This window comes from Serinus canaria, chromosome 3, assembly GCF_022539315.1.
Source record: "Serinus canaria isolate serCan28SL12 chromosome 3, serCan2020, whole genome shotgun sequence".
In the NCBI taxonomy this organism is placed as follows: domain Eukaryota; kingdom Metazoa; phylum Chordata; class Aves; order Passeriformes; family Fringillidae; genus Serinus; species Serinus canaria.
The window spans coordinates 67,463,236-67,491,056 of NC_066316.1; the positions used below are offsets into that span (position 1 = coordinate 67,463,236).

Consider the following 27,821-nt stretch of genomic DNA (forward strand, 5'->3'; position numbering starts at 1 on the left):
CTTTGAATCAGACAGAGGGGCTGGCAGGGTGGTGGGCATGCAGAGAGAGCCCATCCCGGGGACAGGAATGCTGAGCATGTGGCTCCTTCCTCCTCTGCCAGTGTCACAGGAAGGGCACAGGAAGGAGCAGCGGTGGCACTGCCAGAGCGAGGAGCCTGAGGGATGTTTTAGATGTCCCTGTGTGCCCAGGCAGAGCTGCCAGGCACTGAGGCAGCGAGTGGTGTCTGCCTGCAGTCACCTGGAGGATGAGGAGCCGGGCCCAGGCTGCAGCTAAGTGAACCTCCTTCAAGCTAAGAAAATGAGGCTGGAGATCAGGAAGAGCTTCTCGGCAGGGAGATGTGCTGAGTGGAAGGTCAGGACAGTGGTGAGGGCTGGGATAAAAGCGGCCAGAGCGGCTTTCCTGGGGCAGCTCACCGGGAGCTGCTCGGCTCTCAGGAGCTGCGAGAATGCGGAAGTATCAGCTGGTAGGGAAAGCGAGTTTCTGCTCCTTGAGAGTGTAGAAACTTGGAAGTATCTAGAACTCTAACCTAAAAGAAAGGACCAGTCGAGAAATCATTTTTTCGATTCTCTTTATATAGTTCTTACACGCATCATGTGATTGTCTTCATTAGTCTGAATCACAGCTGATTTAACATTTGGCACCGACGGTAAGCGACAGAGGGCTGAAAGCAAGGACTTTCCCGACGAGGCACACCATTTAGGAATCACACCGGGGTTCCCCCTGAGTTATTTATCCGCGGCGCTCACGCAGAGGCCGCCCGGCTTCCCCCGGGAGAGGCGGCGGGCCGCACGCAGGCATGGCCGGGGAGCCGTGAGCCTCCAAGTGTCACTCCCCCACAGAGGCTCTCCCGCCGCCGCGCCGAGCCCTGCGTGCCTCTTCCACTTCCTGCTGCAGAGCCAGTTCTGCCGCTTACCTGGGAGAGGCAGGGAGGCTGTCGTAAAAGGAGGGAAAGCCGCCCGGCCGGCTGAGGAAGGAGCCCCGGGCGCGGCGGGGAGCGCGGGAGGCGCGCAGCCCTCTCGCTCTCCTGGGGCAGCCCAGCGCGAACCTCCCTCGCCCGCAAGGTAAGAAGTGTCAGAGGTGCCGCCGCTCTCGGCCCCTCTTTGCCCTCAGCTGCTGACCCACGCCTGGCTCTCCTGGGGCTTCTTTTCCCCCCTCAAATCGCTGTCTCGCTCGCTTTCTCCCCCCTCTCGCGGGTCATGAGAGAGACCGACTTTCACAGATGGTTACAACATGTTTCAGCCATTTCGCTGCAGTTTGTTTTGTTTGCTGGTTCTTGTTCTTTTTTTTTTTTAATCAGGAGGGGTTAGGGGTAAACTCTGGGGACGGACACGCCTGGTGTCGAAATGTTGTCCTGCCTATTTACGTAGTTGCCTGGCAATGACTGGCGGCCAGGCCTGATCTCGATCCCGCCCTGCCCGGCTCTACAGGCTCAAGGTGGTGTGTTGGCCGATGGCCCTTTCCCTTCCCTTTCCCTTTCCCTTCCCCGGCTGACCTGGGACTGCATGCTACAGGTCCACAGACCTGGTGAGGGAGAGGTGGCTGCAGGGCATGAAGAAAACAGGATCACGCGTCGTTTTTGCCCCATCCTTGGCATGGAAACACGTGGGATCAAGATGGTAGTATTTCTTTTCGATTAGGATAAAATCAGCCATATAAAACCTGCTCCCATATAAAACCCACTCCCATTTCACCCAGTTTCCGGATACAGGTTTTGTAGGGTTAGCACTGGCTGGGCACCGAGATTGGCACATCTGGGCTTACTGATCCTCAACCACCACCTGCAAGCCCTGGGTGGGTCAAGGCCTGGACTGGCCACACCAGTGCCCCACCATGACCACATGTTGCTGTGACACCCACGGCAGGTGATTCCGGAGACAGGGATGCGAGAGGCACAGGTGGCTGGGCCAGGGTGGGCAGGTGGCTGCTGCCTGCAGTGCTGTCTGCCACTGAAGCTGGCCTTGCCCTTGCAGAGTGCTGGCAGTGTCTGGAAGCATGCTGTATTTTTAATTTTTTTATTTTCCAATGGAGTTTTCTTTCTCTTTTCCTAAAGCAGGAAGCAAGGCGTGTGCAATTATGCTGTTCGTGCCTGTCAGTGCCCCCCACCCCCAGCAGTGGCTTTTGAAGTTTGGCAGAGGGTACATGTCTGAAAGATACACACATTTCTGCACGTTTCATGACTGCAAGTGAGCGAGGCTGTTCTCACGCCAGCTGAGGGAGACACGTCAGGTCCCGCAGGCTTCCCTCAGCCTCCCGCCGCCCACGCACCGTGCAGCCCTCGCGCCGCAGAGCAGGCTAGGAGCAGGCTAGGGAGGGGAGAGACATCAGCCCTGTGAAATACCTGGGGCTCTTTAGGAACCAGAGTCTTCAATGTAAAGCATGAAGCTGTAGGAAAGCAGGCTGAGGAAATTGATGCTTCTCAGAGTAATCCCCCCATCCCACCCCACTGAGCCAGCTCCAGTTTTGTGACAGGAGTTTTGGATGTCCCACGGCCATGGGATATCCCAAACTGGGGGTTCTTAAGTGCCTGTGAGAGTTTTATCAGCACCAGAATTGGGTAGGAAGTAGCATCTGGAAAACAATCACATTTTTAAGGATACTGAAGATAATTGTAGATGTTTTCATATTTCACAAAGCTTAGAAAACTGCCTATATCTGAGATGCCTGTTTGGATCCTGCTAGAGGGTGTCACCCTTCTGGTTTCTTACTACTTACTGTCCAGCATTTCTTCAACATATATATCAATGTCTACACTAAAAAGGCAAAAAATATCAGCTCTGCTCTAGCCTTTGCACCATGGATTGTCCAGTGAAGCAGCATTAGGGCTGCAAAAGAGAATGTGAAGTTTGCCATGCAGACAGGATTTGAAGTATGTTCTCCTGGCACGTGTAGATTTTCCTGCCATGGCTTCAGAAAATGAGAGCAACCATATAGCCAGAGGAACATTGTTTCCTTCTTATTTTTCTAATTTTTCCAGAAGTCATAAAAATAAGAATTACCTGCCCTAGAGAGCTAAAAGTCTGGGCTAGGAGTGTGACATGTTGCCTTAGTCTTTGCTGTGGAAGGTACCCAGGGGAGAGGGTCAGCGTCCGTGATGACAGCAGCTGAAATTTCTCACGGTGAAGTGCGAAACTCTGAAGCTTGGATTTCCTTGGCAGTGCTTATTTAAGTTGTAGACCCAAACCAGTTCCCACATTTGCACTTGCTCCTCCTGTAAGGATTTCCCTCTGGGATTTTTTGAGGAAAGTTGTGTCTAGTGTTTCTGTAGAGAAAGCTGCACTTAGAGCAAGTGCTCTTGCATACTTACATTCATCTCACCCCATGGCAACAGCATTCCTTGGGATCTCAGCACGTGCATCCTCACAGCAGCTTGCAGATTCTGCATCCACTTACTCCCATCCTGCAGATGGATATCAGCAGCACCGGGGAGCTTAAGGGATTCAGCCAAAGTACACAGGAACTATCTGGAAATCAAGAAATACCTGTCTGTCCCCACCCCTTGTGATCTCAGCTTTGCCTTAATCTCTACCCATGCCATTTCAGAAATGTTGTGACTGGCAAATAAAAAACCCTGTCCTTGTGTGTTGTGCACCAAGGAAGGTGAGGTTTCTTTCTCATCCTAATGTTTTCTGTTTTAACAAGGTAGAGAAATAAATCTTTGATCAAAAGAGCAAAAAATATTCTCCCCCTCTCCAGAAGCAGCAGAGAGCACAACCATGCTCATGTTGCAGTCTCTCTCTCCTCTGTTTCTTCATGACAGAAGATTTCTAATCAAAAGCAGATAGATGGTTAATGTGTGTGCTTTGGGACAGTGCATCCTGACAAGTCTTCCTGCTGAAAAACAGATGAAATAAATATCTGATGGATTTTGCAATCAGCTGCAAGAAAACAGCACAGATGAGCAAAGCCAAACAGCCTTCCCCTTGTCCCCTTGCCTCCGTGGGAGGATTTTTAGGGGACTTTGGCCATTGCTTCAAACTTGGATGCTCAGGCCCATCTCTACTGACCTGCAGAAGAATTTGCTCCCCTTCATTTATGCTCTCCCTTCAGGAATGGCCATGGCCAGCAGCAGCTGGGTGTGAGCAGGAGATCTGGGTGGCATCACCTGTCTTCCTGGCAGAAGCAGAGGAAGAAGCTCTCTGGGTGTGGGAAGCCTCACAAGGAAGCTGGAAGGGGGTTCTTCTCAGGAACTGAGAAGAATCACTGAGCACCCGCCCACAAAGGTTATTTGCTGAATTAATGCACATTGCAGAACTGGGTGGATAAGGAGAGGAAGGAAAAAGAGTGGTTTAAGGAGTTCCCTTGACATTTTTGGGAGCAGTCCAGGCTCTGTCCCTCTAGGAGGGGCCTCCTCACTTTATTACAGGCAGAAATACATGCAATGGCTCCAGCTGGTTATCAGTAATCTCCTGAATAGTCAGAGGTGCAGGGGGGATATTAAATTCTTGACGTTTTCTGGCAATATCATGAACTGACTTGAAGTTGCAGTATCTTTCCAAATGAGGTTGGGCATGATCTCTGCTCTCCAGCAGCCTCTGTGCCAGAGAAGGGATCAGGCTACAGGTTTCTGAGGGTATTTAAGTATGCTGAAGCATTCCTTTCCTCTAGTTCTTCCACACAGGAGACCAAGCAGGTAATTTTTCTGCCCTATACCTAACTGTGTTTGCAGGATAAGCTAACTAGAAAAGTCAAAGGAAGCAAAATGAAACTCAGCAGCACAAGGCAACATAAAATACAGGGATAATGGGCTCTTTTGGGTCTTTTTCCAAAAGCCAGGAATCTTCAGCTGAGCAAAAACAACACCCTGAAGTACTGCTTTTGGAGGAGGATGTTTTTAAATCAGCTGTTATATTTTCAGCAGTGTGGGGATTTCTCTTGGGAATTCCCATCCACATGCAACTGCCAGCATTGCTTAAAAGATATTCGGCATGTCCTGGGGTTAATATATCCCGGGGGGCCATTGCTACAGACAGAGCTCTGCTGTTGTAACAGCTTCTCTCTCCAGCCAGGGCTACTGAGGGAGGAGGAGGATGAAGTCACATTTCCTAGTTTTTTAATGCCAAAGCCCTCATCCCCTTGGTGCCTCCTACCTTGACCCTGTGAGAGCAGGGGCTGTGCGTGGGTGTCAAAACTCAGCTTTTGCTTACACCCCGCAGCAGGGTCTAAGGAAAAACCTAGAATTTTTTGCAGGTAAAAACACAAGTGATGGAATTAGTTGTGTCTTCTGTCTGACCAAATTATTTCACTCAGGTATTTGGAGTAATTTTTTGAGGTCATGTTACACAGGAAGGAAATAAGGCTGTCTTTTAAATATTAAGTTGATTTGGGAGATAAAGAGGCATTTATCCATTCTGAGGTTAAACTAATAGGAAAGACATTTTTGAAATATTCTGAAGCAAGATGTTTCAAGAGTTTAGTGGCTGATGATTTGCAATACAGTTTATTAGAATCCTAATATCCTTTCTCCAAAAGGCAGACTAAATACATTAAATAACAAACTTCAAGAAAGCAAACCTGAAGTTTTCTTGCCCATGTTTTCCCTTTCATTAGATTCATGCAGTTCATTTCATAGACTGTCAGATGTTAGCAATAGAACTAAAAAAAAAAAAGACCAAGAACTTTCAAGGTTGTAGCCTCCAAAGGAATTTAGTGACTTTTAAATTCCATCTGACACCCAATCCAAAACCTACAGAAGTCAATAGAAAGATTTCCATTTACTTCATTGAGCTCTGGATTGAGATTTCAGTTTCTCCACAGAAATCTGTTCTTTTTGGCATGGTGCTAAACTGAAGGCTGTTGAATATAGAGGATCTGAATTCGAAGTATTTTCTGGTATTTTCACCCAGGTACTTCAGAGACCATCAAAACAGCATCTTGGTGTATGAGGCATAGCAAATTTGTTCCTGAAAAGCCAAATTTGTATGTTTGCTAAGGATTGTATCGAATAGAGGCATGATCAGACAATGCATGTGGCCTGCGAGGTGGAGCCTGTACCCCAGTCCTCAGCTGAGTTGTTCTTTGTGAACACCAGGGTGAATTTTGCACAAGGAACCAGTTAACTGGAGATGCTCAGAGGGAAATAAGAGATTGCAATGTGATTTGTGCTGCTGGAGTGCATCATTCACTTTACGACCAAACATACAGAGATATCCTCAAGTTGGAGCATGTCTGAGCAGGCACTTCAAGGCCAGCTGATCCAAGGGTCAGGTTTACAAAACTGTTGAGGTAAGCAGAAGACAGATGCTTTGCAGGGCATTTGACACCTCTCCTTCACAGGTGCTTCTCTGTCAGGGGACCACTCAGCAGCTTTACAGCCTGGTTGGTGTAAATCTGAATGTGCTGTGCTGCCCTGGTGAGTCACCACCCCAGGGCAGTCATCATTTAAACTGACAGTGACCAAAGGTCCCAGGCAAAGGACACTTTGCCACCCCTGCACAGCATCAAATTCCTGACACTGGTGCTGAGAGCTCGAGGTTTTCTCTTTCCCATCACGTCAGTTATGCCGGTTGAAAAACCGGGACTCAGCGGGCTTGGCTGATGTTTGTGACCTGGCGTAGAGGAAAAGGGGTGCTAACCTCAGGGAGAGAGACATGATAGTGGTGAGCTGACTGTCAGCCTTTCCATCCTGGCTGTTGGAATGGCAGGAGCTAGTTTGGCACAAGACCCAGCTCGCTGTGCAGGGGCTGCAGCTGTCAGAGCAGGAGCAGCAGCGTGTGTGCTGTGCTGGTGCAGCTAATAGCTGCTCTGAGGACTTGCCTACATGGGAAAATTTACCAGCATAATTATCCCACTGTAATTATCCCAGGATAACTCTCCCTGTGGATGTGCTTAATATAACATAGGGTATGTATGAATATATGGCAAATCTTCTGCACAGATGGGGTTTAAGTTACATAGAGGAGGAATGTTTACATTGCAGCCCAGCAGCAAAGCACAGTTTATATCCTACTTCCCAGCAAATGTTACACCCAGAATTTTCTGTGCCAGAGGTACTTTCAGGGGGAAGTACATGTCATTTGATCTGATCAGCAAAAATATAAAGCCTCAACCTTGCCCTGTAAACAGGGGGCACAACATTTGCTTTTACAGAGTCACTGTGGAAGCCAGGGTAAAGGCTGGGACACTGCTTGGTACTTTTCTGTGATCCTGTTCACTCTTTTTTATAGAGTGATCATTTAAATTTGTTGTTCATTTGACTTTCTTTTTTCAAAGCACTGTGACTGAAGTTGGGAGAAACCCTTGGATCTCTAAAAGCTCTTCAAACACGTTGTGATTTTGACTTTTTCTATGAGGCTTTCAGGCCAGATTCTTTCACCAAATGTTGTCATTCCCATTGCTTGAGTGCTTAGTTCCCTCTCCTCTGATACCTCTTCTACTTGGGATTTTAGCTTCTTCAATCTGATATAAGGTGAATGGCTGGGGAAATGATGAGCACCAAGCGTGTTTTTCTGTACTCCATGGTAAAAAAGAGAATTTGCTGGGAGGAATCTGAGCTGCACCCTGTAAGAGGATGAAGATGGCTGCACTTCCTGAAGCCTGCTCAGCATTCATCCATCACTGCTGCTGTCATCCTGACTTGGGTTGAGCAAAGTCACTTGGCCGGACCAAATTTAGTAGTATAGCAGTCCCAAAAGGAAGTGATAATTTTGCTTTGGGCCCAGGTCAGTTCTGAAGGAAAGAGGAAAAAAATCCAGCCAATAACTAATCTCTTTAAATTATCTTTTAATTTTCAACAATTCAGAATAATGAGAGTCATGTGATAATAGACTGGAAGAAATGGTACCATAAATTAGGCAGCAGCACTTGGAAACAAGATTTCAAGTTGAAATTACTCAGCTAGGTGTGTCATAAAGTTTAGATCTGAGGCATCAGCTGTTATTAGAAGGTCAGGAGTAAAATAATTGCAAGTGGTTGTATTGCCTAGATTATGCCTAAACCAAACCTCCAGACCTAAGTCTGATCTACTGTCAGGTTGCCAGAATTACTTCTGAGAGACAGTTCATCTGCTTTTGCCCCCCTCCAGTGTCAGCAGGAGCAGTAGGTTTCACAAATCCCATAAAAAACATATGATTTGCGCAACACAATTTCCAAAACTTTAACTGTTATTTCTTTTCCAGCATCTGAGATAGAGTTATTTTAGGATTATTGCCCATGTGAAACTGTACCGTGTTCGCAAGAGTCCTTTTTCTTGTTTTCCAGTTTGCTGAAAAATCCTGGCCTTGCAGTAAGGCAGCTGACTCACTTCCGGTTCTGCAAAAAACTTTGGAAATGGCCTCTGCGTCAGGTTAGTCCAAATTATAACTCTCTGCTAGCTTCACTCCAGCTAACCCTCTACTTTCCTGTTTTGCCAAAAGTCAGCCAGACCTTTCTTGCTGTTTTCTGCCATCTTTTTAAAAAGCATTAAAGAATATAAAGAATACATACTGCTCTTCCGTATTCCAGCTCACAGTCAGTGAATGGATGGATGACAGGCATTTGACTATGTGGCTGTCCATCTCCAGAGTAACTTCTCTCATTTTTTCAGGCACTTTTGTGGGTCGAAGCATACCAGTCGAAGTAGATGAATCTGTGCCATGGTCCCAGTTACCTGAACATATCTTGGAAAAGGCTTTGCAGCCTTCTGGAGAGGATATGGAGCATGAGGAGGCCCAGAGCTCACATGTTGCTCGAAGACCTCAGGCCGATCCATCTTGCCTTTGCAAAGCACCAGCACATCATCATTCAGCGCTGTCCGTGGAGTCAGACAGCAGCTTGTGGTCAAAATATACTGATCCTGATGGAGGTGGACACTCCTGTTCCCCTGGTGAATCAATATCAGGAGTATTTCCCTCGAAGACACATTCTATAGCTATGGACAAGCCAGGCATGCAGCCAAGATCACTGCTTTCAGCTGACACCAGGCACAAGTCCAGTAAATCAGAGCAGATCTTGTCTGATGTTCCTGAGGACTCACTGGAGGAGAGCAGCCAAGGGAGTTCACAGTCACAGCAACCATCAGGAAACAGACTCCTGGCAGAGCTGGGGACTGTAGATACCGGGTATAACTCCCAGTCACAAGATGTCATGGGCATCAGGCATCTGGAGCCCCCCTTACCACTGGTGTCTGTGCTGAACCCCCAGGACCTCCCAGGACCACTGATCTCCAGAGAGTTTTTGGGACCTGAGCATCAGCAGTGCCCTGTGTGCCATCACTTGCCCCATCCCAACACACCCTCACAAGCGCACGGCTGCTTCAGGCACCGCTGCCCAGCAGAGCAGCTCCCCCCAGGCCCATGTGAGTATCACCTCTCACCCCCCAGGAGGTTCTCTGGGTGTATCTCAGCCATCATTCACCAAGGGCGTGTTTCCAGCACAGCATGCAGTTATTAAGCTCTTTAAACATCTAATTGCAGTCCATTTTACAGTTTCAGATTTTTGGGCTATGTGGCTGGGCTCTCTGCTGCAAAACCTCTGAACCTTTTAAGTTAAAGAGGTCTTGGTTACTCATCGAGTGCAGGCAAATGATTTTGCTTGGAAACCAGCCTTTGTCAGTCACGCTGAGCATGCACAGCCTCTCCCTGCTGTTATTTCATATTCTAGTCATTTCCTTCCTCCTTGCATCAGTCATTCGGCAGCCTCCTATACCCACTCTATTCCTGTTGTTTTCATAGATTTCCTTGCTCCCCTTTGGATCCCCGAAGTTGAGAATTTCCTGCCAGGATCAGGATGGGAGGTTACCCTTGATCTCCATAAATAGTATCTCGCAGCACTATGACCAGACTCACCCATGTGTTTTATTTCTATGTGAAAAGAGCGTGACATCCATCATCCTAATTTTTTTTTCTGTTGTCAGCTAAAATGAAAGCTCATTACTTAAAATGGAGCCCTCTCAGCTGCTGGTGATTGTGTCGCTGAGCGCTGATGTGACTCCCTCAATATGGGCGTTCTGGCTCTGGGAGCCCACAGTGCAGTTTACAGCCTGCTATTAATTAGTATTCCTTTTCAGTCTCTGAGATTTTTATCTGTTACGAAGTGAGCTTTGAACATTCAACTGCAATATCATTGTTTTAATATAATTTATATTACATTAGGCTCATGAGACCCTGACCTGTTTTGGGCTGGCTTTGTAATAAAAAGCTGTAGGCCTGTTCTGATAAACCTTTTTTTTTTTTTTTTTAACCTTTTTTTGATTCCACAGCATTTATATTGCATCTGTTTAAGGAGTTTTGTCATTTCAGCTATGTGCTATAATTAGAGGAGGGTTTCAGAAACTCGGTTTCCAGCTCTGATTTTGGAACTTTGTAAAGGGGAAGGGGCTTCAGATTGGCTTTCAACAACATCTACAGCTTACCATTAGGAAAATGTCCTCTGGTTTTCCTTTCCTATCTTCTCCTTTCAGTTCAGCTCTAAGCAGACAAAGAACTGGTTGCACAACACCCCTCACTATTTACCTCCATTTACCTCCTCCACAAGCAAGCACCGTGAGAAGTAGGACATTTCCTGAATGAGGACATTTTGTTTGAAAGCAGGAACTCTGAAAGGCTTTCTTCAGAAAAATCACTACCATTCCAGCCATATCCAGAGGGCAAAAAGAGTAAAATAAACTCAGATGGCTGGAGCAGATTTGGTCAGGACCAAGAAGCTGGCAACCTTACTCCTGTTTCTCACATGCCTGCTACGGCGTAAATCACCTCCTGACAGCTCCTTGTGCCTCAGATAATTGTTGGGCAGTGGCAACCCACAACAAAGCTCTGCACCTCCCCTGGGGAATAGCAACTGTGCCCGGAGGCTCTAAGCTGGCTGGGGCACCTGCTATTTGAGATACAACAACAAAACTGCTTCTGAAGTCAAAGAAATGTTCACAACAATGCCGTGTGCCCGGGGACCGTAATTTCAGATATTTGTCTTTCAGGGATGTGGGGGTGTGTGGGCACACACGTCTGGCCACGCTGTGCTTTGAACTGTGGCTGCATCCAGTATTCTGTAGCAGCAGACAGATCCAAAGGAAGCTGCTGAAACATTGGCCTTAAAACCTCCAAACCAAACCGAGTGTCCCAAAACCCTGTCACCTTCCCTAGAGCTGGTCATGAGGAATCCAGGAGGAAACTATTGACTTGCATTATGGTTCTCCCAGTCCTTTTCACCCTGTCCTATTGCAAATAGTTAGGAGGGGGGTGGGAAAATCTCCTAAAACAATCTCAACAAATACAGTGTTGCTGCCTCACCATTTCATCAGGAATCTTGTAATTATGGGGTTACTTGGAGGGTTTTTTTTTCTTTAGTGTTGGCTCCTGGAATTGGAGTATTCCATCAAAGCTTTGTTTTCATTCTTTATCCTCCCCTAAAAAAAAAAAAAGATAGATGGTCCTCATGGCTGCTAGGGAAAGGAAGGCATGACCCAAAAATAGCTGAAAGGATTTTAAAAAACAGTTTTGGGGGAAAAAAGGGCATTTGAGTACTGCAGCTTTTAGAGACAGCTCATAACACCATAATCATGCAGTGCTAATAAGCCCTGCCAGGCTGGACTTTGATCTGCACACAGCAGCTTGGAAGTGCACTGAGCTGCTGCCTAATGAAAACCACAAGCAGAAAGACTGAGAGAAAAAAAAATTCCTTTTCCCCAATTGGGAAACAAACAGCTTACATTGCTTTCTCTTTCAGTTTATGCCAACAGTTCCACTGTACAATAGTTATTAATCAGTGTTATGTGTGGCCAGCAACAGTAAAGGTTTTCAGAATTACTTGAGCAAAGTTATCACTTTGGGCTTCCCCTGCAGCTTCTCAGATGGCAAGCAGCAAGTCCTTAAAATGTCACTTTGACAGAAAATTCACACAGGGTGAAGTAACAAACTAAGCGATTATTTTTCCTCTTTTCATTTACAATAATCACAGTCTGTTTAGCCTTAGTGTTGCAAACTGATTTGTTCCAGGATTTTGCATCTGCTTTCATGAGAACTTTGGGATGATTCATTTTCACAAGTCATTGCCAAAAAGAAATTTAAAAACAAGCCCTACAAAAAATCACAGGCACAGTAAATGCAGGGACAAGGCAGCTCTGAATGTTTAACTGTCAGCTGTCCCAACAGCCCAGCCCCGAGCAGGGATCTGAACTGTGCCGTATGTGGATGGGAAATAGCAAGCTTTAGACTCCAAAACATTCCTTCATCTGGCTTCATTCAGAGCGAGATACCTGCAAATGCCTCCAAACTGCTCAGTTTCCTAAGACATGCCTGGAAAGGAATAAACACAAACTGAGGCAAAAATGTGTTGGCTGAAATGATAGCTGCTGCCTTTATTTTCTCACCCTCCCAGATGGCAGAGTTCCTTACCAACATTTTGCTGAGCCATCGCAACCACTTCCTCCTGTTCCTGGACCTTGCATGAGAGTTATCCGCCCAGCCCAGCAAGTCATCCCAAATTACTCAAACCTCCGTGCTCCCAAAGGCACTGGAGATCGACCACCCCAGAGGACATGCTCCTCCCCTGGTCCTCCTCGATTCCCGTAAGTATGCCTGGGGGGGTGGGGCTGTGGGAAGTGGAAGTTCCTCTGATCTGATTTTGTGGGCTTTCAACCAGTAATTCTGAATCTTTGTACTGTGAGCATGCCAGGCTGCAGGAGTATGTGTGAGGTGCTGGGTTGTTTTCTTTACTTGCTGTTTTACACCCAATGGGGGCCTGACCTTTCCTAAAGGACTTCAAAGCCAGATACCTGATATGTTGTTGGAGCACACCCTGAAATGCATGCGTTAAGGAAGATAAATGCATGCGTTTACGAAGATAAATGCATGCGTTTAGGAAGATGAATGCTTAAAGGTTAAAGGGATGAGGGGTTGAAAAATATCTCAGTTGAAACCTTAGAGCTCTCCTGCTCATGGGCAAAGGTCAGCTTGGTGGCTTGCTGGGTCTTCAGCTTTATACTGTACCAGCCTGGGACAACTCAATCACTGGCTTCCAGTGACTTTCTTCATACCTCTTCTGTGGTGCAGAGAAAAAGGGAGGAAATTCCATCTGTTGCTGATATATCTCTACACTGCAGTTTGCAGCCTTTTCTATGATTTTTCATAGCAAAATGTCTGGCACTTTTCATCCAGGGCTTTTTGACTAATTACCAGGCCTTATATTCTTATGAGTATCTCATTAGCAGATGGGAAATCCTATTCATGCAGGGGTTCCTTCAGACTCAGCTATCTAAAAACAAATTGAAGCTTCAGGTTTTGAGAATATCTGAAATCAGACTGTTTTTATTCAAGTGCCGCAATACTTTTAGAGGTGTTAAACTTACAGGCATCTGTGCTTGAAAATGTCCACTTATGTGACATGATCTTGGCAGGGAACTGTGAGAATGGGCAAGAAAAAAGAGGGCAGACAGTTGAAATATCATTCTGCTCTGGACTGTGAAAAATTAGGGGCTGTAACAGAAAAGTGACAGCAAGATCAGGGACTACCTGCAGCAGAGAGAATTGCACTGAAGAGTTTGTATGAAAATGTAAAAATATTGGGCAATAGTGGGTATCCTTTGCAATAATAAAATTTAAAACCAAACTCCTGATTTTTGGCACATTTGTTAGATAAGGTGGAGTTTTGGGAAGATGTGTAAATTAGCCACCGGCTAGTGCTTTTGTGGCCATTGATGAGGCATATGTTGCTTTTGTTAGTACTTTCTTTTGCTAAAAGAGATCCAGAATACTCGGGGTCTGTCCTGTGCCTGCTGCTTGCAGGCTGACTCCAGGAACAGCAGTTATATGCTGGTAATATTTGCCTATAGAGTATTTTGTAACAGAAAACATCTGCACCAAAATGAATAAACCAAATCTTAATGTGACAACAGAAAACATGCTGCGACCAGCCTGTCATCATTCATTTAAGGGAGGCTTAGAAAAAAAAGAGAGTGGTCTTGATTGACTAAGCGTCATGGCTCTGTGGGGAAGAGCTCTCAGAGAAACTAAAACTCATCCAATAAATTCAACCCAGCAGATTGCAAGCACACCTCGCATAAAAATCTCTATAGATTCACCTTCCCATTGACTTAAAATCTGAAGCCACAGTGTAGTAGGACAAGGACTGCTAAGCTTCCTAAAATCATCCCTTATAGTCTGTTTACTACAATGGAGAAGACATTAGGCAAGGTTATTGCAGGTCTGGAATGCCAGTCCCTAACATGAGAAACCCTCATTTGGGTCTGCCACTGTTGGTCAAGAAATTAACTTTGTTCCCTTTGGCAAAACTATGGGTTTGTCCAAGACTGGAGGCCCTCCAGAGCTGGAGCTGGAGTGCCCTTGTAGACCCATTTTCCCAGTTTCCAGCTTTCTCTGAGCCTCTTGTGCTGCACAGGACATCATAAGAGCATCTGAGGTGCCATGAAGCATTATTTAGATAATGGGAAGAGGTTACCCAAGGGCCATCCTGCTCCCATTCGTGCATAACAACATCCATGACATGCCATTATTTCTCACTCAGAAACAGCCTTTGCTTCTGCTAATTGCAAACTGAACAGCTTTCAGCTATGATGTGACTTACTTCCTGTGATTAATGTTTCTCTGATATACTGCTTCTTGTAGTGGCCTGTCACCAAGGTATCCGTTCCAAAGACACTGTAGTAACTAAGCAGATGTGCTGAGCCAAGCATTTCTGCGAGAACTTTTCATAGCTAATATGCAGATAAAGTTCTTAGTGTGTTATTAACAGGAGAAGAAATTCTGAATTTTGCCTAGAAAGAAGTATTTTCCAAATCCTCCATTGCTTTTCTTTGTAGAAACCAGCTATACAACCAGCTACCTAATGGTCAGCTGCCCCCCAAGGCATGTGGCCTGGATGAAGCATGTGGTTGTCCTTCTGACAATTTTCCATCTCCAGCTGCGGTCCCAAGACCTCTCAGTAACCCTGCAGCCAGGGGAACTCTGAGAACCAGCAATCTGCCTGAGGAGTTGCGTAAGTGCTTAGCAAATTTGTTCTGTGCAAGATTTTACAGCATGGCCTAACAGCTTTAGGTGGGAGAGCTCCAGAGTGGTGAAGGGGGAGGAGAAGGCAGGGGAAAATGACATTAAGACAACAAGAAAAGAAAATACCAAGTGTCACCACATCTCTTGGGTGTGAGTGTCTGTTTGGTGGGATGGAATTACCCCCTTGAATCCTGAAAGCATAATGGTCATTAATTGCTTGTTATTTTGTTTACAAAAAGTAAATACTGTTCAGATTGTTTTCATGACTCCTTGCTAAACAGGATGTCCCTTTGAGGCAGGAGGGGCTGGAGCTTACAGTAAGACTAAAAACAAACAAAGCCTGAGGGATAAAATGTTTCTGCCTGTCCCAAACCAGACAAATACATTGAGCCTTGACTTCAGTTTCTCCCTGAACTGGTGAGTTTGGAGAGGACTCTGGGACTTGCTGAGGGCAGTGCAGGCTCTGAGTGACATGCTTCTTTTGCCACCAGCACCACAGATGCATTCACCCTCCAATTCTTAGGGGAACATTAGGTTTCAGAAAAATAGCTTATTTCTGAATGCCAATCTGATTAGTAGGTGAGATGTACCCTTGCTAAGAACCCTCCACAGCTCTCCTGAGGTTTTGATTTTTCCTTTATTCTTAATTCTGCATATCACCTTTCAAATCCAGAGAGCCACACCTCTCTGGCCTGTAGGAGTGAGTGATGATACCAGATGCCACTCTTGGATAAACCTTACTTTATCAGTTAGTGTGTCCTAGATGGAGGAATTACTGGGTAAAACAGGGTCATCTATGGTACATGCACAGCTGGATTAGATCAGCCAGCTGCTTTACCCTGATGCAAAGCCATGAAAACCCCTCCCACAAGGGCAAGGGCATTGCTGTCACCAGCCATGGATCCTGCCTGCACAGGGTGTTAATGCTGCTCCAAGGAGAGGCAGTATGACGTGCACAAGGGCCCCTCCAGCTCTGTCATATCAGTGTGTCTGGGGAAAGCTGTGCTGGCTGCAGCTAGTGCAGGTAACTTGAGCTGTGGGTGAGAGCCCAGGCTCAAGTATGCTCAAGCACTGGGAAAAAGCAGCACTGGCCACAGGGCAGGGAGAGCAGCAGGGGGATTTACTCTCTGCAGCTTGCCTGTAAGGCAGAAGGAGCTCAAATCTAGAGCAGGGCTTTGTGACAGGGGGTTGTGTTCAACACTGAGCCACTGCACTATCCCACATCCGTTTCGTAAACAATCCAAAGAGACCTAAATGGGCAGAACCTGCAGCATGGTGGAGAAGGAGGGCTGTGACAGTCACACCCCCTGAATGGTGTATTTAAATGTGTTATGTATTCATACAGACTCTCTCCCCCAGGCAAGGTCTTTATAACCTACTCAGTGGATACAGCAGTGGAGGTTATGAAATTTGTGAACTTCCTGTCTGTAAACGGATTTCAAACTGCTGTAAGTATTCCTTCCAGAAGACATTTCTTTCAACCAGGGAAGAGGTTTTTTTAAAAAGAGCAGAGGCAATACACTGTCCATTTAAATGCTTTTCTGGTTATCATATTTTGTAGGCTAAAGAAGATACAGATAGGATGAACTAGCCTTGGTTTTGCAAGCTATAACTTAAATGATCTGCCTTTTTGTTTATTCTTCTTTTAACTGAATTTTGTGCTTTGAAATATGCTTTAATAATGATCCTGGAAAATTTCACTTAGTGATGCCAGATGGGCAATAATATGAGGATTTGTGAGCTATTTCATTAATATTGTCTCATATTTGATCTGTAATATCAGTATTACAAAAGGTCAATTTTACAGTCTTCCCATCCTACGTTTTATTTTCTCCAATGCTATTACATCATTGATTCTTCAGATGTGAGTAACTTTCTCCTAAAAAAGATCTAGAAGTAGATTCTAAAATTCACAAAGCTTAATGAAACAGCCCATCTCATGGTTTCATTTGCTTTGTTATCCCTTTAAAAGTGATTTTGCTTTATTACACTTCTAAAAGGAATTCTGAAAATCATTGGCCTGAAAAGGTCTGTGTCACACTCTCTAATTCCATAAGCCATTCTGATTTTTACTGAATTTCTCCTGAGTTTGCTTCATCTTAGAGGCCCACAGAGGCTCTAGGATTCAGTGTTCATCAAAATCTTGATTCATATTTTCTTATTTCAAGAGCATATGCTACCTGACCCTTCAACCTTCACTCTTTGGCTCCATTTCAGAAAAGCATTTAAGCAAGTGGCTATCATTAAACTGAATGAGACTCAGTGGGGAGCTTTGCACATGCTTATTTATTTTCATGAATCAAAGATTTTTTTACAGAAACTGCAGTTATACTTCTCTCCAGCAGTTCTGTACTATGACCAATTCATAAGAAAGCTTTTGGGCACCATAGCTTAACAGAGTAGAAGGCTCATTAATAGCACCTTTGCTGGACAGGCAACTCTTGGAGCCTGTTGCAGAATAAAAAATACAGCAAAATGGCCCCAAAGCAGGGAAACAAGTGAGCTCTCTGCATTCAGAAAGGGAAAAAGAAAGACTTGAGAGCAAATCATGACTCTTATCTCAAAAACTTGGAGAAGTTAATAATTACTCCATTGGTCACAATCACCGGTTGCTGGTTTCTGGGTTTACTGGGTGTGCAGAGAAGCCAGCAGTGTTGGTCATATTCAGTCCTATGAAGTCCTTCACTGCTCTGCTGTCACTGAAGTCTGGGTAACTGCACCCAGTTATCAGTGACCTGGCTGACTTCCCACCACACACCCTGAATATTTAGTTCAATATGAAGCTAAAGCTTCCCACTCAGTAGACCCTTGCAGTCAGAAAATAGGAGGCATTTGCAGCTATAGAGATGGAGAAGGTGGGCAGCACCTTTTTCTGTCCAGTAAAAAATGCCTGGGAGTTGGGGACTAGCAGGGCAGCCAGTCAAAGTGCCAGCTGAGTGGGAGCTCAAGGATGTGCCTGCAGCAGCCTCCCTCTGCCTGCCTGTCCATCTTGATTCCAGACTGCACAGAAAGGGGAGAAGGGCATGTACACATTTTTTTCCTAAGGAAATTGGAAATGCTTGTCATAAACAAAGACAGGAGTAGGTGCTCTATCAGTGCCCTAAAATGGGGAGGAAAGGTGAAGGGATGCTCACTACAGACTTTCATTCTCTTGCAGATTGATATCTTTGAGGACACAGTGCGAGGTATTGACATCATTAAGTGGATGGAGCGCTACCTAGGTGATGTATGTAAGGGCAATTTAACCTTGTTTATAGCAGAGGTGACCTGAGGAAAATGGTTGAATTATTCTAATACACAGCAGGGACAGAATGAAAATGCAAGACCCTACTGTTATCTTCCCTGCCCCTGTAGAAATGGCAGAGGTGTTGCAGAAAGAGTGTAGGCAAATCTATCTCACATCTGAATCTGATGGTCCCAGAGCTCGCTCTTTAAGAAATGAAGGGCTAATCCTGGCATTCTTGTGAAATTCTAATGCTTCCTGTTACATCCAGCCTGAAGCTGCCATTGGAAAAGTTATTCCTCCATCCCCTTTTTAAATAGTGGGGTTTAGCTGTGCTTGGTTACAATTATATCTGTATTTCATCCATAGGCTGCCATAGTCATGGCTCATGTTTATCCTTCTCACCTGTAGCTTTTACACTGATACCTAAAACGCTGAAGGGTTCTTCTGGATAAACCATCCTATATTTAAACTGAAAATTGGTATTCTCTTGGTTGATATACAGATTGCTCTCATCACTTTGTATCTATCTAAGCAGTAAAACAGAGATTTATCTTGCTGCCAGTGCTGTCCCCTGCAGCCGCAACTTCCTCTGAAGTTCCCCAGAGCAGTGAGTGCACATCTCCTTTAGAATCAAGCCAAGTGATCAGACTATAGCAGCACAGCTGGGAGCAAACTGGTGGCTCTGTTGCTGGACAGGAGCCATCAATGGCTGCCTTCCTTGGATTCTCCACCTTGCACCGGTCTCTGACTCTCTCTGGCCTGATCTCCATGGTTCGGGAACAGGATGACAGAAGTGCTGGACTCTCCCCAACCTGAGCAAGGAAGCTCAACCATCTGAGCCAGCCTTCCATAGGTTTCCTGAAGCTGTCCATGCAGGCCCTAGACAAGTTTCATGCAGGTGTCCATGCAGGCAGGATACAACTTCCTGCAGAGCCAGCCTGGGACCTCTGCCATGGAAATGCAGTCATGCCTACTGGGGCTTGCATCAGGACAAATTAGGCTTGGGCTCACTGTGTGTAATGTAGGTAATGAAACCAGAAGACAGGGTGACTTTGCTTTTGTCAAAAACATCATTATCACTTAAAATACAAGCTGGCAGATCTCCTCTGGGACTTGTGCACAGTCAGTAGGAGAAACCAGTACGTGCAGAGAACAATCTCCTGCCTCTGCCTGAGGATCTTTCTCTGACTACCCACCCCAGAAAAGTTTGGTTTCCCTCACTTTCTGTAGAGGCAGTTTCTAACTTCAAAACCCTTACATGTGGAGGAATGGGACTGCTTGGACACAAGCAGAGGAAAGTGTGCAACTGGGCATGTCTCTTGCAAACCCTCAACATCTGTAAGTGCTTACACACATGTCAAGCACAAGCAAAAGTAATTCAGGAGTATGTTGAGTCAGTGAGAGGGATAATGGCTCCTTACCATATTTGACCCTATGGTGGGGCAGATTGTCTTGATACAGCACAGAAGGAAAGAGTTAATTACATGCCTGGCAGGCTGTAAGATTTGGAAGCCTTACACAGGCTTCATGTGCCAGGGATGAAAGGCAGGCCTCAGGTAAACAGAAGTAGGAAGCTTTCATCTGCTGTATTTCAACTGGCCTGCCATTAAGGAGGAGAGATGTTTCCCAGATATAAAGGACGGCCTCTCTCTAGAAACCTGAGCTCAGTGTGGGGCTGGGATTAAACAGGTCAGAGGCAGGATCCAGGCTGTCCTAGCAAGGTGGAGGAGCATTGCCTTCAGGCCAGAGTGACAGAGCTGCCAGGTACCCCTAAACCTGCCCAGGCCATCCACAACAGCCCCCCTCTTTGCACAGCCACCTCTCTGCACACTTTGCCACTAATATCAGCAAGAAAAGACATCATTTCTGCCACTGAGAGTCCTAGAAGTAGCTTCCACAGCCCGCTGTCTTTAGTAGCTTTTTGTATAAAAAGCCATAGATTACTAAAGAGATGCACTTCTACATAAGCTGTTGGAAAACATTTGGGTCTGAATTTAAAGACAAAAGTTTTCTGTGTATGCACATAGACACTCTACACTGATAAAAAGTAGCTTTTTATGACAGGGATTCCAAGTGTCAACTGGTAGCTGCTAATACATCTCTTGACATTTAGATTTTCTATATTGAGATGTTGAGAAATAACGAGGAGAACGAGTGTGTGAGTTCTGTATTTCCTGCCAGAATGAATGAGATCCTCTTGTGTTTGCCAGGAACACAAAGATCACTTAAAACACAAACTGGCAGATTTCCGATCTGCCTCTACCAAACACGCTGCGTTTCTCAATTTCATGAAAGTGCTTTTCTCCCTAACAGAAGACGGTGATGATAATCATAGCAATCAGTCCAAAATACAAACAGGATGTGGAAGGGGCTGAATCCCAGCTGGACAGGGATGAACACGGCTTACATACTAAATACATCCACAGGATGGTAAGCAAGGACATGCATTTGCTGTTTTACAAAGACTGTCTCTTCTTCTCAAAAGACAAATCTGTCTCCAAATGGCAGGTTCTTTGCTTTGTTTTTCCTAATCCCCATAGTTAAACACCCCTCTTTGGAATTCATTAATCCTTCCTCTCATCAGCTCGCGTGCTCATTAACATCAGCTAAGAGGTTCAAGGAAGAAAAATCCTATTAAACATGCTCATCTTATTTCTTCATATTCTTTATTGTTCAACGTTTTTCCCCTTCTTCACCTTCTTGAGCCCTTGTATAGCCCTGAGCACAATCTTATCTAACAGTGCCTGACTTCCTCCCTCTAAACCAGCCCCTGTTGCTTCAGCCATCCTGGAGCTGAGGTCTTTTCTTAGGCAGCAGTAGAGCTGACAGAAGGATGGAATTGCAAAGGCTGGAGATGCAATGTGGGGCTCCTGGGCAGTGCAGAGGGGTGCCAGAGGACCAGACACCCATCTCCACAGCCTGTCACAGGATGCACATTCAGCCCAGAAGAGCCCATGAAGCTGATCCTTTCTCCTTGGGTTTGCAGTTAGCTGCCTTTCTCAGCCTGTAACCCATCTGATCCCCCAGTTGGAATCTGCAGTCAGGTTTCTCAGAAGCTGTCACCAGCAGCTGAGCTCTCAGCAGTACTTTGCTGTCCATACCAGCCCTGGGATGCCTGTGTCCAGGGCCATGGGGAACAGGCTGGGCCCTGGCTCAGACATGGACCTGGCCTCTGGCTGAAGTCTTTCACCCATCTGTAGGCCAAACAGGGGTGTTCGTCAAGACAGGCTTCACCAGTTCAAGATGGATTTCATGGGATTGCACCTACAGCTAAACCCAGAATTATTTCACACCATGAAACTGAATGTTCAAGAAATGTTGGCAGATCATTCCTGTATCCTTTGTGTAGCAATGAAGAATTAGATTAAGTGGCCAAACCAAACAACACTGAGTCCACCAGCAATAGATCAACTCATTTAACAGAAGAGCAGTTTAAGTAAGCAAGGAATGTTTTTATACATAGGGTTCAGATGCATGCAGAGAAAAACTGTCATGTCATTACAATAAAACTGGCTTTTTGTTCTATTCTAGATGCAGATTGAGTTTATACAGCAAGGAAGTATGAACTTCAGATTCATCCCTGTGCTTTTCCCAAATGCCAAAAAGGTAACATACATGCATGCTTATATACTTTCCACATGATTAAGTGCATATTATTTTGATCACAGTGCAGCAGATGGAATCTTAAAACCAAAACAGTAAATTTCTTGGTTCTTAATAGCCTACAAGTAATATTCAAAGCTTATAGGTTTATGTATTCCAAAGTTCATAGGTTTGTGTACATGCAAATAAAAACCATTTCAGCCACAATGTAAATCAGGGTATTAATGTATTTCTGATGATGAATGTACAACTAAAACTCAAATGGCCTTGTGCACTGAAAGAATTTAAGTGGAAATGGGCAATCTATCCAGGAAGCATGCTTTTTATATTAACCCTTTTATAATTTTGTCCAAATGCAATGCTGATGAGCGAGATGGGCAGGATTTATGACTGATGTGAAGAGAGGGTCTGGAAGAGGGTGTGTTCAGAGTATAAAAATAAAGAGTATAATAAATACTAAGGTACTAGGCTGTTTCTTGACAGGCCCATCAAAGGTGAACTAAGATTTTTTAGGACTTGCAATTTCATCTGCCTTTCTTACTTGTTTTGAAGATTCATTTGGGAATAAGAAATAAGTAATGCAACAGATGCCCATCTCTTCTACCTTACTGAGAAAATCTCTTGGATTATTACAAAGACAAAAATATTAAAAGGCTTCAGTTATAGCTTTCTCAATCTCCTGCATTGTATTCATGTTTATATAACATGTTTGCATAACTAAATGCACTGTTTGTACACTGTTGGGTAGCTATTATGTTGCCACTAGGTACAGCTGCATTTTAGAAAAGTATGGGAAAAAAAAATCTTTTTATTTCTTTGGGCACCCAAATTTTGGAATGAGTCAAAATTTAAACAATGTTATCAATGGTTACAAGGCTGTGCAGTCCCACTGCACTTGTGGAGTTTAGTGTAATGAAGTTCTTTATTTAAGCAGCGATTTAAGATCAGAAAATTGAAAATATGTCCCTGGGTTTGTATAATATGTGAGGTCCTGTGGGTTGAACAGTACCTCTGGTATTTCATGTCATTCAGATCCCTTCCTGAATGATCTCAGTCTGCTGCTTACCTTAAGTAAGTACCTGGAAGACAGCAATGGCAGGAATTGGGCAGGCCAAAGGCAGAGAAGCATTCAGCATTTTTTCAGTCATTCTTTGATGGGGGAAAAGGGCTCCTGACCTTGGGGCTACTTGAATGCCCACCATGTGAACAGACCACACAGTCTAGAGCCACTTGGCACCTTAAGGGTTGCAGAGAAAAGTGTCCCAGGAGGCACTATAGCTGTCTTGGGGCTCTGAGACAGAACAGTAAGTTTTGTTAATTTGGGCTCAACTTTATTTACCAGAAGACTATTTATGTATAGCAGCAGTTCTCTCTGACAGTGATCTGTAAGGAATTTCCAGGGTTGGTCTATCCAGTTGCCTCTATCAAGGCATCAGGCTCCAGGAATCCTTCCTGCCCACCCTCTGTAGTCCACATAACCCTTCAGTTTTTCAAGAGGTGCCTTTCTCATTAAATTATGCAGATCAGCATTTTCTACTGCTGTTAAGCTTTAGTCTCTTTCTCAGCATAATCCTTTGGTACATCACCTACCTTCATCTAGCTGCTTAATGATAATGTAACTGAGGACATCATGGGTGGAAGGAGAGCACCAGAGCCTGAACAAGTTGCAGTAATGAAGTCTAGAGGCAGTCAGAGGGAGTGAGGTACCTGAAAGACTGCCGAGTATATGTACAATTGGATGATGTTGGTGGGCAAATTACTTCAGTTTTGTCTTTTTTATACTGTCCTTTATATGTTCAAGTGTTAGCATAGCTGGCAGTGGAAAAAAGCAGAAAAGATTTGGAAGATTCATCTGGGGATGGGGCTATTAGATGAGTTAATCTCATACACAGCACATCATAAAGCACTGCTGGTATGTGAAAATTAGTCGACCTCCAACAGGAAGAGATCTGTGTGATCCAAGGAGCGTTCATTAGGAAGCAGAATAATGAGGCGAGGAATGCACAACACACGGTTAAGGTGGAACTGGCATTCCCAGCTTCCAGTCTTAACACTGCTAAAGGAAACATGGGTCTTGCTGGTTCAAGGTTTGCATCACAACAATCCACAGATATGTGTCCTCCTCATCTGGCCACCTGATGACCAAAGCATTAAGCCAAGATTGCCCCATGCTAGAAAGGGGTGAGATGGACAGGGCTGGTGCCAGGGAAGGCAGGAGATGTCAAACCATGCCCTGCTGTCACAGCCCTGAACAGTCCTGTCCTCTGCACCAATACACTCGGCCCTCTTCTTACCAGTTTGAACTGTGGAGTTGTCAAAAACTCTCCCTATGGCATAGAGAGAATTTCCTCTCAGCTCACAGGTACACAGCCAGATTTTAAAAATGTAAAGGACAGAAACCATTTTCCCATTACTCCCACCTGCAGTGACAGATGCTGTTGTGTGGCAAGGAAAAGCCCCTTTCTCACTCTGGATAAAAATAGCAGCTATAAGCTACCCTTTACCCCTACACAACCTCCCTCAAATTAAAACTATTACCAGAGTTGATTCATGTCCAGGTGCTTTTTGCACTGACTTCATTATGGAGGGTATTAAACAAAACTGTACGAGCAGTTTTGGAAGCAAGGCACAGAGCTTGTCTCTGGATGAGTAGTGCCTCTCTCATTATATCCCCACTTGCTGATTTCTTACCTACTACACATTTCTCACACTAATTTCCATATTAACTAATGATTTACCCATGTGGACCTCTACCAAATGCGTTTCTGCAGTCTAGACTGACTATATCTCCTGTATTTCCTTTGTCCAAAAAATGTATTTTCTTATCAAAGGTAGAGAAAGGACTCATTTGGTAAAACCCCTGCCATATTTAATTGCATTTCCTTCTATAGCTCCTAACAAGATTTAAGAAAGAAACAAATTCCATATAACAATGGTATGCATGTGCATGCAAACACAGTCATCTTTCTTTCTCCCAGTCACATTTGAGTCTCCTGGCCAATTCCATAGAGCTTTGTCAAAGGAGTAAAATTCACAAAGATTAAAATCCCTTCCAGTGCCAAAATAAAAAGACTAGCAGGTGGAGGCAAGAAGCCTTATTTTTGCTCCTACCAAAGGGAATGCTGTGAGATCTTACCCCTGTGCAGTGAGATGTCCATCTGGAAGAACAACCTCCACTTTGGAGAGACCACTGACCAAAGCCTATCCTTTCTCAGCCACTGGAGAAAGAGGGAGGTCAGGTTTGATAGATACCTCTGCCAGTCACAAAGCTACTTGTTCAGAAGCCTAGGTGAGTTCACACTAATGGATCTGTAGGTGCTTGTGTGACTTACCTCCTTCTTTCTATACATAAATCCTGTCGCTTGAACAGAGTGGTTGCATCAATTACCACAAACTGCTCCCTGAGCAGGGAAAGCAATGCAGCCTTGTTCCTACAGCTGGACAGGCCAAGGAAAAGACAGCCAATTTGAGAAGCATGATCATGGGAATGAAAGGTTTGGACTGCAGCTAGGCTGTTTGCTGGCAGCAGGACATGTGCAGCCCATGCCAGGGCATCCCCTGGCGAGGTGCCAGATGTGCATGCCAGCAGCTTTTTGCTCTGTCCTCTTGGAGCTAGCTCCACTAGCTTGACAGGAACTGTGCTGCTCCTAACAGGGGCTGTCTTGGGAAAACACTGCTAAATAAGAGGTCCAGGGACCAAGTGCTGGATGTCCTGGCTCCTCATGTTGCTTACCTGCTGTCTCATTTTGGATGGGTTCTGGTGTCTCCAGTTCCAAAACAGATCTCTGTCTCATGGGGACCATGCACTGGTTTTGGTCAAGGATCTGTCCCTCTGTTAATTAGTGGTATTATAATAGCCCTTCACCCCTACACATCCAGGCTGTCCATATGGAAACTTCCCAAGGCTGTGGGAACATGGGAACATGAGGTCTGAGCAGGCTCATCTCCGTTAGCCAGATGTCACTCTCCAGCATCATGGTGGTCCCAGCTTCATCATGTTAATGGCCATTAGCCAGCCCCTGTGAAGGACTGCACCTTTTCCAGGATGCAGGGATTGGTGGAGGTTGGACCCTGCTAATCTGGAGATGCATTAGTCTCTCCTCAAACTCAGCATCGGCCTCAGCCTTCTGCTCGGTTGGTCAGAGCACACCATGCTTGGTGAAGAAGGGTGCAAGGGGAGGGGGGGAGAGGGCTACCAGCCTGTGAAATGTTCCTGAGGGGTCCCAGGCTTCCCCCATTGATCCTCATCCCAATGTTGAACATGCTGTATGGGTCCTTTAGCAGCTACTAAGGTGGCAGCCTTTCCTTGCTAGGGGCACTGCAACTCTCCTCCTGTCCTGTCCTGTCCTGTCCTGTCCTGTCCTGTCCTGTCCTGTCCTGTCCTGTCCTGTCCTGTCCTGTCCTGTCCTGTCCTGTCCTGTCCTGTCCTGTCCTGTCCTGTCCTGTCCTGTCCTGTCCTGTCCTGTCCTGTCCTCTCCTCTCCTCTCCTCTCCTCTCCTCTCCTCTCCTCTCCTCTCCTCTCCTCTCCTCTCCTCTCCTCTCCTCCTCCTCTCCTCTCCTCTCCTCTCCTCTCCTCTCCTCTCCTCTCCTCTCTCCTCTCTCCTCTCTCCTCTCTCCTCTCTCCTCTCTCCTCTCTCCTCTGTTTATTTTCACAAGCTTTTTGACGCCTGTCATTGACATCAGACTTCCTTTGAAACATGGTGAAATTAGCCAATGTGATGGCAGAAGAGAGACAGGCAAGCTGTGAGATCACACAAAGTTCATTTATTTAGGAACCCAAATACAATTCTGAAGCCAAATTAACATTTCTTGTTGTTACAGGAAGTGCCTAGAACAGACAGAATTAAATCTTCCCTGGCAGGGTGTGATGGAATCTGAAAGATTCTGCTAGAAATTCAGAAGGATTTACAGGATTTAGCTTTTTTTTTCCTTGGATTTTTTCAGGAGCACGTGCCTACCTGGCTGCAGAACACTCACATTTATAGCTGGCCAAAGAACAAGAAGAACATCCTTTTGCGGTTGCTGCGGGAGGAGGAATACGTTGCTCCTCCAATAGGACCTTTACCAACACTCCAGGTTGTGCCGCTATGAACATTATAACTTAAAGCACATGACGAGTGGTTGTTAAAGGGTTGTTCCTGGCAGGGAGCCAGCACTCTTCCAGATGGCTCTTTTTGATGACAGAAGACACTCTTTCTGCTAAAGGAATTGGTTGTCTTGGGTTACTCAGGCTCAGCTTGTTCTCTACCATGTTAAACATCTATTTCCAAAGCTGATGGGGCAGAACTCTCTTCTCTAGATTTTTTAATAAGCTACAAATGGAAAGAATGCCCACTTTTATTTTAACATCTGGTTCCTTTTATTAGTCATTATAGCAAACAAATACCAAAAATAATGTTGCAATAAGTGTAAAATAAAAATTACATCCTCCTTTTTGCTCAGGGTTTCTTTAAAGATATTCCTGCTCTGTATAGCATTATTGAACCATCAGTTTGTATACAGACTATTAAATATATTTGCCTTTTGTAAGGCAATCTTATATACTATGTCAACTTCTATTATTGCTGGGGACAACTGAAAAGTGGGTTGGGTAAGGCAGCTTTTCCTTAGCCTGTCTGGCATAAAGAGACTCATCTTCAATTAGAGGACTTTCAGATCTGGAATCTCTAGAGTTCCCTTTCCTTCCAGCTTGGTCCCTCACACCTCCAGCGTGTTGCAGCAATAGTCCCCAGAAGGAGAGTTGAATGCATGACTACATGTGTGCTGTCAGTGCCATGGAACACTGCAGTACTTTTTATGGCAGGCCTTCAGCCTCACTATTGCCCTTCAGCCCTTATTTAAAACAGAGCATGTCAAAGGACAATTGTCATTTGGGAAGCCAGCAATTGTTAAGAGAAAGAACATTGACTCCTACAACTTGCAGTATGCAGTATGGAACAATAAAATAATCAAAGATGGAGGGCCACAGGGTGCTGGCCACCAGGATGGCTCAACAACATCACGTCTGCTACAGTTAAACATATTGTAACAGACCACATAAGCACAACTTTGGTGAGGGTTTTTTGTTTTTTAAGAG

The 27,821-nt window shown here is 45.2% G+C and overlaps 1 protein-coding gene and 1 long non-coding RNA gene across 6 annotated transcripts; one reads left to right on the forward strand and one right to left on the reverse strand.

Annotated features, from left to right (window-relative positions):
* Positions 1-430: 430 nt before the first annotated feature.
* On the forward strand, positions 431-27,284 carry TRAF3IP2 (TRAF3 interacting protein 2). 5 transcript variants are annotated; one of them, XM_050972518.1, is made up of 11 exons: positions 431-1,062; positions 5,845-6,223; positions 8,198-8,282; positions 8,523-9,272; positions 12,290-12,479; positions 14,730-14,905; positions 16,276-16,364; positions 18,074-18,142; positions 20,456-20,572; positions 21,674-21,748; positions 26,690-27,284. In XM_050972518.1, exons 3-11 carry the CDS (start codon positions 8,267-8,269, stop codon positions 26,834-26,836), a joined length of 1,629 nt encoding a protein of 542 aa, XP_050828475.1. In that variant the 5' UTR covers positions 431-1,062; positions 5,845-6,223; positions 8,198-8,266; the 3' UTR covers positions 26,837-27,284. The 5 variants fall into 5 exon arrangements, 4 of the variants coding, with proteins under 4 accessions (XP_050828475.1, XP_009091166.1, XP_030091667.1 ...); XM_009092918.4 differs by lacking the exon at positions 5,845-6,223; XR_003945698.2 differs by lacking the exons at positions 431-1,062; positions 5,845-6,223 and having other exon boundaries at positions 7,684-9,272; positions 18,074-18,137; positions 26,690-26,757.
* LOC108962473 (uncharacterized) lies at positions 2,000-12,442 on the reverse strand. The gene is made up of 4 exons (XR_001991101.3): positions 12,307-12,442; positions 11,203-11,318; positions 4,006-4,111; positions 2,000-3,462 (listed from the first exon to the last, which is right to left on the reverse strand). It is a non-coding gene; the product is annotated as an uncharacterized LOC108962473 (long non-coding RNA).
* Positions 27,285-27,821: the final 537 nt, after the last annotated feature.